This window comes from Rhinichthys klamathensis, unplaced genomic scaffold (assembly GCF_029890125.1).
Source record: "Rhinichthys klamathensis goyatoka isolate OS25496 unplaced genomic scaffold, OSU_Roscu_1.1 h1tg000509l_1, whole genome shotgun sequence".
Taxonomy (NCBI): Eukaryota; Metazoa; Chordata; class Actinopteri; order Cypriniformes; family Leuciscidae; genus Rhinichthys; species Rhinichthys klamathensis.
The window spans coordinates 25,567-37,022 of record NW_026606990.1 but is presented as its reverse complement, the minus strand read 5'-3'; the positions used below and the strand labels follow the sequence as shown (position 1 = coordinate 37,022).

Sequence of the window (11,456 nt, the reverse complement as noted above, 5' to 3'; positions counted from 1 at the left end):
TGAGAGAGTGGCCTGGGTCATTTTTTCCTTCTTCTTTGTGCTGAGAAATGTTATGCAACTATGTAAAGATAAGTGTTAAGAATGAATTAAAACAATAGAGCTGTTCGGTTTGTAGCCATAAAATCTGGAAGAGAATTGGCATTTTTTAACTAACTGGGTTCCCTCTGGAATTTACTGTAGTTTTTTTTTTTTACTTTCATGTTTTGTTCTACAAAATAAACTAGGGCTGTCAAATGATTAATCGCGATTAATCGCATCCAAAATAAAAGTTTGTGTTTACATAATATATGTGGGTGCACTGTGTATAATTATTTTGTATATATATAAATACACACACATGCATGTATATTTAAGAAAAAATTTTATTTATATATAAAATATTTATATTTATATATAATAAAAATTATGTATAAATCTATATACAGTATATACATGAAAATATTTCTTAAATATATACAAGCATGTGTGTGTATTTATATATATAAAATAATTATACACAGTGCAGCCACATATATTATGTAAACACAAACTTTTATTTTGGATGCGATTAATCGCGATTAATCATTTGACAGCCCTAAAATAAACACATGGTCTACACATCAAATGGGAATTTGGAAGCACATTTGCTTCTTTAAAAACATAAGTTAGGTATGTTAGCACTTTTTAAAGCATATTTTTAAAGTAATGTTATCCACAGACCTCTTTTTACCCACAACCTTTGAAAAAGGCTGAACATAAAATAAATATATTCCTCATTAAAGTTTAGAACATAAATCTGAACACTGAAAATATCTGTAGTAGTAATGTAATTTGTGGTTTTTAAAAAGGAATTATAATGCCCCTTTTTAAGATGTAATATAAGTCTCAGGTGTCCCCAAAATGTGTCTGTGAAGTTTCAGCTCAAAATACCCCACATATCATGTATTATACCATGTTGTAAATGCCCATTTCTGAGCGGAAGGAAAAACATGATGTTTTCGTGCATGTGTCTTTAAATGCAAATGAGCTGCTGCTCCCCGCCCACTTTCCAGCAGAGGGCGGAGCCTCTTGTAGCTCGTGCCTCGGATACTCTGCCAAAACACTGCTATATATGCTGTTAATAGGAATCAATCAACAAAAGAAAAACAGAAAATCCTCGACTACTCTTGATTGAATAACTTCAGTAGCTTTAATAAGAATACATTTCTTACTTGAATGCTGCTGTTTAATGCTCTGGTGAGGAAATAAACATGGCGGACTGTGTACAGCTCACTCAGGGGCGGGTCTATGCTAATAGGGCAGGGTCAGTCAGCAGTCGTGGGCGGGGCCTGTGCAATGTGACGTCAATTTTGGAAAAATAGGTCCTCTTTAACATCTATAATGTAAACAGGCTGTAAATCTGGATTAAAAATGTAGCACATTTCTAATATGAAACTGGATGCCACTCCCATGCAAAGTGATATGGTCATGTGACAGTCAACTTACCTTTTGAAACATTTATTGATACATATTGCATACTGTCTCACTATGAGTAGTATACAGTGCATATTGAGCAGTATTTAGTGAAGATTAGTTAGTAGTGTTCCATTTCCAACATACTATATATTTCTTATAAAATATGAATTACTACACAGCAGATTTATTTCAGAAAAAAATATTTAATTCTCATATTTTTATGTACATATTTGGAATGAATGGACTTTCTCACACTGTTCTCTTGTATGAGGCAGTAATGTGTGTCTAAATGCAGATCCAGTCATTCGTACGCGAGTAATCACATTAAATAGATTAATTTCATTTGGTGAGCATCCACTTTCTCCTGGCCCACAATTCAGCCACATCATGACCACTGTGTTGATTTATACGCTCACGCCGTGTGCAAAAGGTGTGTAATAATCACATTTTGGCTGAAATGATTGTCAAAGTAATAACAATAGGACAATATAAAAATAATAATGATATTCAGTCTTGCATTAAATCTCAGGCCAGGCCTCTCAATGGTATTGACCTTTGACCTCTAGGCCTGAGCTAGCCAAGCAGATGCAATTAAAAGTAATAATAATAATAACAACAGATTACGTTTTATTCTTTCCCTCATATTACAGGACAAGCGAGTTTCTTAGCTTCAGTGGGATCATAAGAGCCTGCTGCTCGTCTCTCTGTGAGATGTACAGTCATATTCAAGTTCCTTTAAATATCTGTTTATTGTCACTATCCTATCCTCTGTAGTCAAGTAAAATGGGCCCATATGACAGGACATATGCCCTATCCAGAGAACGTTCTCAGAACTTTGGCTAACGTTCTGGCAAGTTATGAACAAACGTTCTTCCAGTAATATGATGTACCACTAACACACACAATGTGAGTGAAAAGTGCACCTTAAAGTGAGTGTGAGTACAGAGGTGACACACAGAACCATCATAGCGTCACAGTGACATCATAGATATTTGGTTCCCTGCCTGTCACATGACAAGCAGTCTGACTTAGACAGGAAGAAACTGGCCACATCTAAAGCAACTGACCTCTGTTTTTTATTTTTACGTTCCATTTAGGGGTGAGCTAATCTGAAATAGAGTGTAACAGTCGGGTTCTGGAAGTAAAAATACCATTCATTTTCCCTATAGGGGAACTTATTTTTAATGATAACTTATAAACCTTTAAAGACAGACCTACTGTGAGCGACTAGGTTGTAAATCAATGGTATGTTTTTGTATAGCCATCATAACATTATTTTGACTTATTTTTGAAATGATTGTGTTCAACAGCAGAAGTCCTGGTGAAAAACTACATTACCCATGAATCTCCACCAATCAGAAAATCGCAACAAGCAAATCACAGAAAAACAACTGCCCAATCTCATTAAGCATATAGCAAATTGCATAACAAAGTCAATCTCTATATGCTCTCAAACTACTATAAAAGTTTATATATAATAGTTTTACTATTCAAATCATTTAATTCAATGATGGCATCCGTAATGCTTCAAGGGATTGTAGTTCTTTCTCTTCAAATCAAAGTTTGTGAGGTTATGATTGTGACTGTTTTTTTCTTTAAGATCTTATATGGGAAAAATACTTCTGGAACCAACGCCACTGAAAAGGTGGGCAGCACTGTTGCACTATACATCTCTGCAAATGGAAACCAGAAGAAACTAGGAGGGAGGTATTTTAAAAACTTCACAGACAGAAAACAAAGTGAACTATACAGTTCCACTTCTGAATACCTCTAAACAGCTTTCAAAGATGTGAAATGGCAAATCCAGAGATCGTAATACCCACCTGGTATCATTTAAAAACAATTTTGTTCCCAGGTCGGCTAACGCAAACCTGTACACCCCGATGGATGGGATTTGCATTGCATGTGCAGTATGCATCAGATGGTCATTGAGTGGACTGTGGCGAGCCATCTGAGGCGGAGACTACATGATGAGTGCTATATGCTTTGGTAATAATAAGTCACTCTTTTTGTCCTTTTTCTTGTTTTATTCGTTGTATAAGTCATTGTTGATGACATCCGCCCCCGTGTCGTCACACGGGTCATAGCTGCTGGGAGAGATGAACCTGCGTTTCTTGCCGAAGGTGGAGAATGAGTTGTGGAGGTCGAGCTCGCTGCGGTAGACGGGCCTCAGGGTGCAGAAGCCGGAGGGTGTCCCGGGGATGTAGACGTTGTGCTGGTAGTCCGGCGGAGGGTGCGGGTGCGTGTGGGTCTGTGCCGCGGGCTGCTGCTGCTGCTGCTGGTGCTGCTGGTGATGGGGGGGGTTGTGTGGGGGGGTGTAGTGAGGCGTCCATGCCCTCTGAGAAACCCCACCTGCTGGAGAATGCATCCGGTACTCTGGATGGTTAAAAAAGAAACACTACTTACATTGCCGGTCAAACGTTTGGAGTACTGTTTTTGAAAGAGGTCTCTTCTGCTCACCAAGGCTGCATAAGTTTGCAGTTTGCAAACTTAAAGTTTGCATAAGCGAGAGAGAGGCGGGGATACTAGCATGCATATCTTTGAAAACAGTATGTGAAACTGCATGCAGTATGCAATACATATTTTACATATGCAATATAACAAAATGTGTAGCAAATTTTTTTAATGTTAATAAAAAACTATACACAGTAACAATATAGTTTTGCAACAATATAGGCCTAGTGCAAAAACTGTATAACAATAAATATTTTAACCAGTACGCTACAATACATGTCCTCATTATGTTGCATGTCCAGTCATCATTTTAGAATCTAGTTATTTTCTTATTTTAATACAATAGGGTAAGAATGTGTCGAATTACAATAAAAACTCAAGGATATCACAGTTGGTTAAGACTACTTTGAATGGTTTACTAATTAATGCTGGCTCGATACTGCACAGTTTATACTGCATACTGCCTATTAAAAATTATAAATGAATTATAAATGAATGAATAAACGAATAAGGCATTTATATAGCGCATTACTACTGTTACACCCGAAACGCATTTCAATCATACCCCTCAACCACCACCAGTGTGCAGCATCCACTTTTTTATTATATTTTATATTTTGCATAATTACATGCAACTAACCCTAAACCTGTATGTAAGTACATACAGCTAATTGATATTACTTAAGTAGCCTGCAAGGCTGCAAAAGTTTTTTAATTTGATTTAAAAAAATACAGTAAAAACAGGAATATTGTGAAATATTATTACAATTTAAACTGTTTTCTATCGTAGTATATTGTCAAATGTAATTTATTCCTGTGATCAAAGCTGGATTTTCAGCATCATTACTCCAGTCTTCAGTGTCACATGATCCTTCAGAAATCATTCTAATATGAGGATTTGCTGCTCAAGAAACATTTCTTCTTATTATAAACATTGCTTCATATTTTTGTGAAAAATGGGATACACTACCATTCAAAAGTTTGGGGTAAGAAATTAACACTTTTATTCAGCAACTATGCATTAAATTGATCAGTAAATGTTACAAAAGATTTCTATTTCAAATAAATGCTGTTTTTTTGAACTTTCTATTCATCAAAGAATCCTGAAAAAAAATATTAATAAAAAAAACATTGATAATAATAGAAACTATTATTAATAATTGAGAACCAATAGTAATTGGTGATAATTAAGCAGCAAATCAACATATTGGAATGATTTGTAATCACGTGACACTGAAGATTGAAGAAATGATGCTGAAAATCCAGCTTTGCATGGATTTAAATAATACAAAACTAGCTATTTTAAATTGTAATAATATTTTACAAACTCACTGTTTGTAAACTTACCCACTTACTGACTTTTTTTAAAATGCTGTAGTGTAAATTAGAGATTTAGAAACTAGAGATTCCCAAACATCTACACCAGAGCCCAATGACATGCAAAGTGCTGTTTTACCTAATTCACTGGCTTTCATGAAAGCAATACCATAAGTAGTTCCTGCCCTATTTACACATTGAATATCCTATTTTTAATGTCAGATCATTTCATTCCTGTTTAAAAAACAAACAAAAAAAACATGCAAGTGTCTTAAACTCAGAAATCCCTGAATAATATATTCCTCACTAATGCACAGAAATAAAACAGATTCAAAGTTTGGAACTTGAATCTGATTCATGGATCACATAGTGAAAATGGTAGTAATGTCTCCTGTGGTTTTGACTCACTAACTGTTTCATATTGACTACTAAATGCATAAATGACTATACACAGGATCAGATAATGTAACGTATACAGTATAGCTGTACCTTTGGAGCGTGTTCCCCAGGTCCAGTACTGTCCGGCAGCCATTTGACCCACATAATTCTCTGGTTCGGCCTGCATGGCTTTACGCATCAGAGTGCCATCCATGTTCACAGAGTTACAACTGCAAACACATGAAGAGAAATCAGGCCAAACGGAGATGTAATGAGATATTGTGATACTCCTGAACATGTAGTAAACAAATCCATGCATAAAATAATAGTGTCTGCTTGCACTCTCTGAATGAAAAAATTCTGAATTATGTCTTCAACAAGAAAAAAACATGTTTTAATACATGTTTTATTTTCTAAAATGCAAAAGAGTTATTTTTTGAGGGTTTGACTGCTTGTTTACATTTATGCATTGCTAAATTGTTTGAGCTATAGGAACACTTAGGGTTAGTCTGAAGTAGAACAGTTTGTATTATGATTTGCTTTTATTAACTTTATATAAAAATCAATAGAAGTCTATGGTGTATCCCCATTTAGAAACAAGAAAACGTGAGTTTTACCTTTTCAGAGAGGAGGTTTGATTTTTGGTGAGGGCCCAGTCAGTGTTTGCTTGTTTCAGCTGCAACACACAGAACAATCATATCTGAGAATAATGAATGATTACATATATATGATGAACCGGTCCACCATAGTTCCGTAACCCTATAAAAATCGAATTTGTAAATAACACAAAGATTATTGATATTTTACAAGAAAATACTATTTCAGTCTTTCTCTCTGAGTGAAAATAGTTTCTACACCTATTTTTTGTTCAGTGTATATAATTGCTACAGATGTTCAGCAGGCACTGTTAAAGATATTCCTCAAGCTTGAAAGGGATTTTTAATGCCTCCTTGTGGCCAAAAGTGTGACTTGCACGTCATTTCTTTCAGAACTGTGGTGCCTTGAGCAATGACTGTAGTGTATCGGTCTTCTTTCATCCTCAGAGACGCGGCGGGGGTGGAGGAAGAGGAGGAGGAAGAGGAGGAGGAGGAGGAAGAGGAGGAGAATGGGGGTGTTATTTATTCCATGTCAGAGAGAGAGAGAGAGAGAGAGAGAGAGAGAGAGAGAGAGAGAGAGAGAGAGAGAGAGAGAGAGAGAGAGAGAGAGAGAGAGAGAGAGAGAGAGAGAAAGAAAGTATGGATTCCACGCTCTATTAATTCGCTTAGAGACTTTCATAAGGAGAGCGCCATGTAAGCTTATTATTAGAACGGTTCTTCAAAATACCTTCCGTGGATAATTAGAGCACCGACATACGATTTTAATCTTCAAAGGAAACCGCAGCGGGCAGGAAATTAATTTCGAAAACGCATTTAACTGTCCGACGAATTCAATTTAATTTAATTTCTTGTTTTATTTTAGAAACTCCCGTGCGTTTGCATTTTCCGCTGCAGCTCTGGTGAATTTATAAGGATTTTTCAGCTTTAATATATTCCCAGATGAATTAAGATCTGCCCAATAGCTCTGAGTGAACACAATCTGTTTGAGCTTTTCTTTTTATACCCTCAAGGGCAGAATTTGTCCTAAATGTGTTGGCCAGTGACCTGCCCAGTAATACCATATAAAAGATGCTTTCATGAATAGCCTATTCTATTTGAGACCTTAAGTCCACAGATTCCATGGACACCATAGATTGTAATTCTCTCAATGGACGAGTTTTGTTCTTCACAAGCTATATGAACTTCACTGACCCAAGGCAAGGTGGCACCTGTCTCTCCAACAGGTCACCCTGACAATTGAATAATAACTGAGGTGAGCACGTTTACGTTTTACAGCCTGACGATTCCACCTAGTGGATATTAACAGAACACACTTTTTGGTACTCATTCTATGAGGGCAAAGTGGCAGAATCTACAGGCGCGACACGTCTCCATCGGCTCCTGCTCGCTCCCTAATGCTTTCATTTCCCAGCCCCATTATGGAAGAAACCAGTCCGCGTCCGTGTGCCATTGTGTACTGGATAATTAGCTTGTAGTGTGTGTGTGTGTGTGTGTGTGTGTGTGTGTGTGTGTGTGTGTGTGTGTGTGTGTGTGTGTGTGTGTGTGTGTGTGTGTGTGTGTGTGTGTGTGTGTGTGTGTGTGTGTGTGTGTGTGCGCGCGCGCGCCCTTGACATATAGTAGACAAGATTTAGAACAAGTATAGCTGACCGCATTCAAATAAATAATAAAAAGAATAATGCTCTTTTTGTGTACATTTCTAAAAGTCGTTACACGACATTTTTAAAAGATTTGTACATAGGCCTCTCTCTTTTAGAAATGTATATATATATATATATATACAGAGAGAGAGAGAGAGAGAGAGAGAGAGAGAGAGAGAGAGAGAGAGAGAGAGAGAGAGAGAGAGAGAGAGAGAGAGAGAGAGAGAGAGAGAGAGAGAGAGAGAGAGAGAGAGAGAGAGATCACAAACAAAGGAAGAACTGGAGAGAGTGCTAAAAGACGTGCATTGTCCTCGATTTCACTAGAAGATGCTGCTGTCTAGAAACGCTCGTTCACTGTCAATCAAGGTCATTGATTGACTTTAGAGCTATTAAATATTTATTGCCCTCCAGTTTTTTCTTCTGTGTATTTATAGATAATCGATAGCCAATTAATCTCGTTCACAAATACATAATTTACACTTCTGTGCACAAATGATGCCCTTCACGAAAGTGACTCAACAACTGACATCTCAATGAACATGTGGATGTTAAATATATATAGAGAGAGAGGGTAGTTTTACCTCGTTCGGTGTAGTCGCCCCGTTGTTCACGGATGAGCAGCGGCTCTGTGAGCTCAGCGCCAGGTTATCCGCTCCTCTCGCCGCGTTATTTCTCGGTGTGCCGGGACTGCAAGGCTTGAGAAACATAAAGTCGCTCTTTGCAGATTCGGGCGTTAAACACACTTTGTAACAGTACGCTTGAGAGAGATTTCCAGGATTGCTGTTTACCTCCACGCAGTTCGTGGGCACTTTGGCGCCGGTGGAGATCTGCAGGTTGAGATTGGACTTTTTGAACACCTCGGCGGGCGGCTCCGGTTCGAAGCTGCAGCACGCGGCACCGAGCGAGGACAGCGCGTAGCCGCCGAGGGAGTCGTGGTCCTTATAGCATTTCACGGCCGCCAAAACGATGATGGCCACGAGGAAGATGAGCGAGACGGTGCTCAGTGACACGATTAAATAGAGCGCGAGGTTAGACGGGGGCTGAGGGCTGAGCGAGAGGTCACCGAAATCTGACAGCGACTCCGGCACGCTGTCCACCACCGAGAGAATGATGGTCACGGTGGCCGAGAGCGGCGGCTGCCCGTTGTCCTTGACGAGTATGACGAGTCTTTGCCTAATGGCATCTTTGTCCACGAAGCGGCGGATCGTCCGGATCTCCCCGGTGTACAGAGCCACGCTGAACAGCCCGGGATCTGTCGCCTGCAGCACCTGATATGACAGGCGAGAGTTTTGCCCCGCGTCCGCGTCGAGTGCCGTGATTTTAGCCACAAGGTATCCAGCATCCACCGATCTGGGCACCATCTCAGTGGCCACGGTGCCGTTTCTCGGCAGTGGTGACAGGATGACCGGTGCGTTGTCGTTCTGATCCAGAACAAAAACATTGACGGTCACGTTGCTGCTGAGCGGCGGGAAACCGGCGTCCTGCGCCTGCACGCGGATCTGAAAGTTCCGGAGCTGCTCGTAATCGAAAGAGCGCAGCGCGTAGATGTTGCCGTTATCGGAATTGATGGAGACATAAGTTGACACGGGCATGCCCTGAATTTGACCCTCCAGGATGGAGTAGGACAAATACGCGTTCTGATTAGAGTCCGGATCGAATGCGGTCACCGAGCAAATGGAAGCGCCCGGGGCGTTATTTTCGGTCACATACACAGTGTATGAGGGCTGAATGAAGCGCGGCGGGTTGTCGTTAATGTCAGACACTTGAACCAGAATCGTCTTTCTGGTGGACAGCGGCGGCGAGCCCAGATCGCGAGCCGTGAGGGTGATGTTATACTCCGAGACAGACTCTCTGTCGAGAAACTCGCTAGTCACAAGTGTGTAATAGTTTTTAAAAGAGGAGTGCAGCTGGAACGGCACATTTCCGGGGATCTGGCAATCCACAGCTCCGTTCTCTCCGGAGTCGCGGTCCATTACGCTGATCACAGCTATCACTGTGCCCGGCGGCGCGTCCTCCTGAACAGGTGTTGACACAGAGGTTAATATGACCTCAGGCGCATTGTCGTTCACGTCCAGAATATCAACCAGCACTTTACAGTGCACGGCCACGGCGGAGGGACCCTTGTCTTTCGCCTGCACGTAGAGCTCGTACACGCTGGCCCTCTCATAGTCCACGATTCCCTTCACCCGAATCTCACCCGAGTGAGAGTCCACGCTAAACAACTCCCGCACCTTCAGAGGCGCGTGCCCACTGAACGAATAGGTGATATCGCCGTTTGCGCCTTCGTCCAGGTCCGTGGCGTTCAGTTTGAGCACAAGCGTCCCCCTCGGTGCGTTCTCCACCAAGCTGACCCGGTATACGGAGCGGTCGAACACGGGTACGTTGTCATTCGCGTCCAGCACAGTTACCATGATCTGAGCCGTGCCAGAGCGCAACGGGGAACCACCGTCCACGGCCGTGAGCACCATCTCGTGCGTCTTCTGCTGCTCCCGGTCCAATGGAGACTGCAGAACGAGTTCGGCGAACTTGCTGCCATCGTTACGGGTCTGAATGTCCAGCAGGAAGTGTTGATTGGCGCTCAGTAAGTACGAGCGGAGAGAGTTTGAGCCCACGTCAAGATCCTGCGCGCTCTCGAGAGGGAACCGGGAGCCAGGCGCAGCAGACTCCGTGATCTCCAGATTAAACTCGCTCCACGGAAAACTGGGAGCGTTATCATTCACATCCAAGATCTCCACCTCTACCCTGTACAGTTCCAACGGGTTCTCAATAACCACCTGCAAGTGCAAGAAACAAACGGGACTTTGTTCACAGAGCTCCTCTCTGTCAATCTTCTCATTCACAAACAAAATCCCGTTCTCCAAATTCACCTCTAAATATTGTTTTCTTGCCCCAGAAACAATCCGGAATCTCCGGGAAGACAATTTGGCCACGTCCAAACCCAAGTCCTCTGCTATATTTCCAACGAAAGCCCCGTGCTCCAACTCCTCGGGAATTGAATAGCGAATCTGCGCCAAAACCCGGTCCAGTGCGCACGCACACAAGAACAGACAAACAACCTGCCCTGCCAACGTCCATCGCCTCCTCGGAAGCCTCCGGTCCATCTTCCTAAAATCAGATATTCTCAACTGCGTTCACAGAGAGGATTCATGTTCAGCTGTGAAAGACTCAAACAGTTTTTCTGTACACAATATGCACTTTATTTTCTAAAGTGGAATAAAAATAAATAAAAATAAAAAAAGTGCATAAGTCGATGTAAAAGAGAAAGGAAATTCGCAGCAAACTTGGAGTCTCTTGGCTTGTGCGCTTTGCGCGCAGCGCAGGCAGTGTGTGAGTAGGAGAGGCGAGCGCTTTGATTTTCCAGCGTGTTAGACGCTTTGAGGAGTGTGTGAGACGAGAGAGGGAGGTGGTGTGTGTGTGTGTGTGTGTGTGTGTGGTGCTGGGGAGGAATCGTATTGGCGGACGGCGACATGAGAGCACTGAGCATAATCACAGTACCGACACATTTAACTCGACAGTTACCGAGTGCGCGTAATCACCATGAAATAAGTGAGACAGTAATCTACGAATTAATACACTTTTTATAGGGCAGTGCAACTTTCCATATCTGAAAATCATCAGCCGTTTGTAATTCTAGTAGGCC

At 41.3% G+C, this 11,456-nt stretch overlaps 1 protein-coding gene across 2 annotated transcripts; it reads right to left on the bottom strand.

Annotated features, from left to right (window-relative positions):
- Positions 1 to 3,382: 3,382 nt before the first annotated feature.
- On the bottom strand, positions 3,383 to 10,987 carry si:ch73-233f7.1 (uncharacterized protein LOC100537710 homolog). 2 transcript variants are annotated; one of them, XM_056238148.1, is made up of 5 exons: positions 8,605 to 10,987; positions 8,398 to 8,511; positions 6,201 to 6,259; positions 5,695 to 5,813; positions 3,383 to 3,810 (listed from the first exon to the last, which is right to left on the bottom strand). In XM_056238148.1, the coding sequence occupies exons 1-5, from the start codon at positions 10,915 to 10,917 to the stop codon at positions 3,461 to 3,463; spliced, it is 2,955 nt and encodes a 984-aa protein (XP_056094123.1). In that variant the 5' UTR covers positions 10,918 to 10,987; the 3' UTR covers positions 3,383 to 3,460. The 2 variants fall into 2 exon arrangements, with proteins under 2 accessions (XP_056094123.1, XP_056094122.1); XM_056238147.1 differs by having other exon boundaries at positions 3,384 to 3,810; positions 8,398 to 10,987.
- Between the last annotated feature and the right edge of the window lie 469 nt (positions 10,988 to 11,456).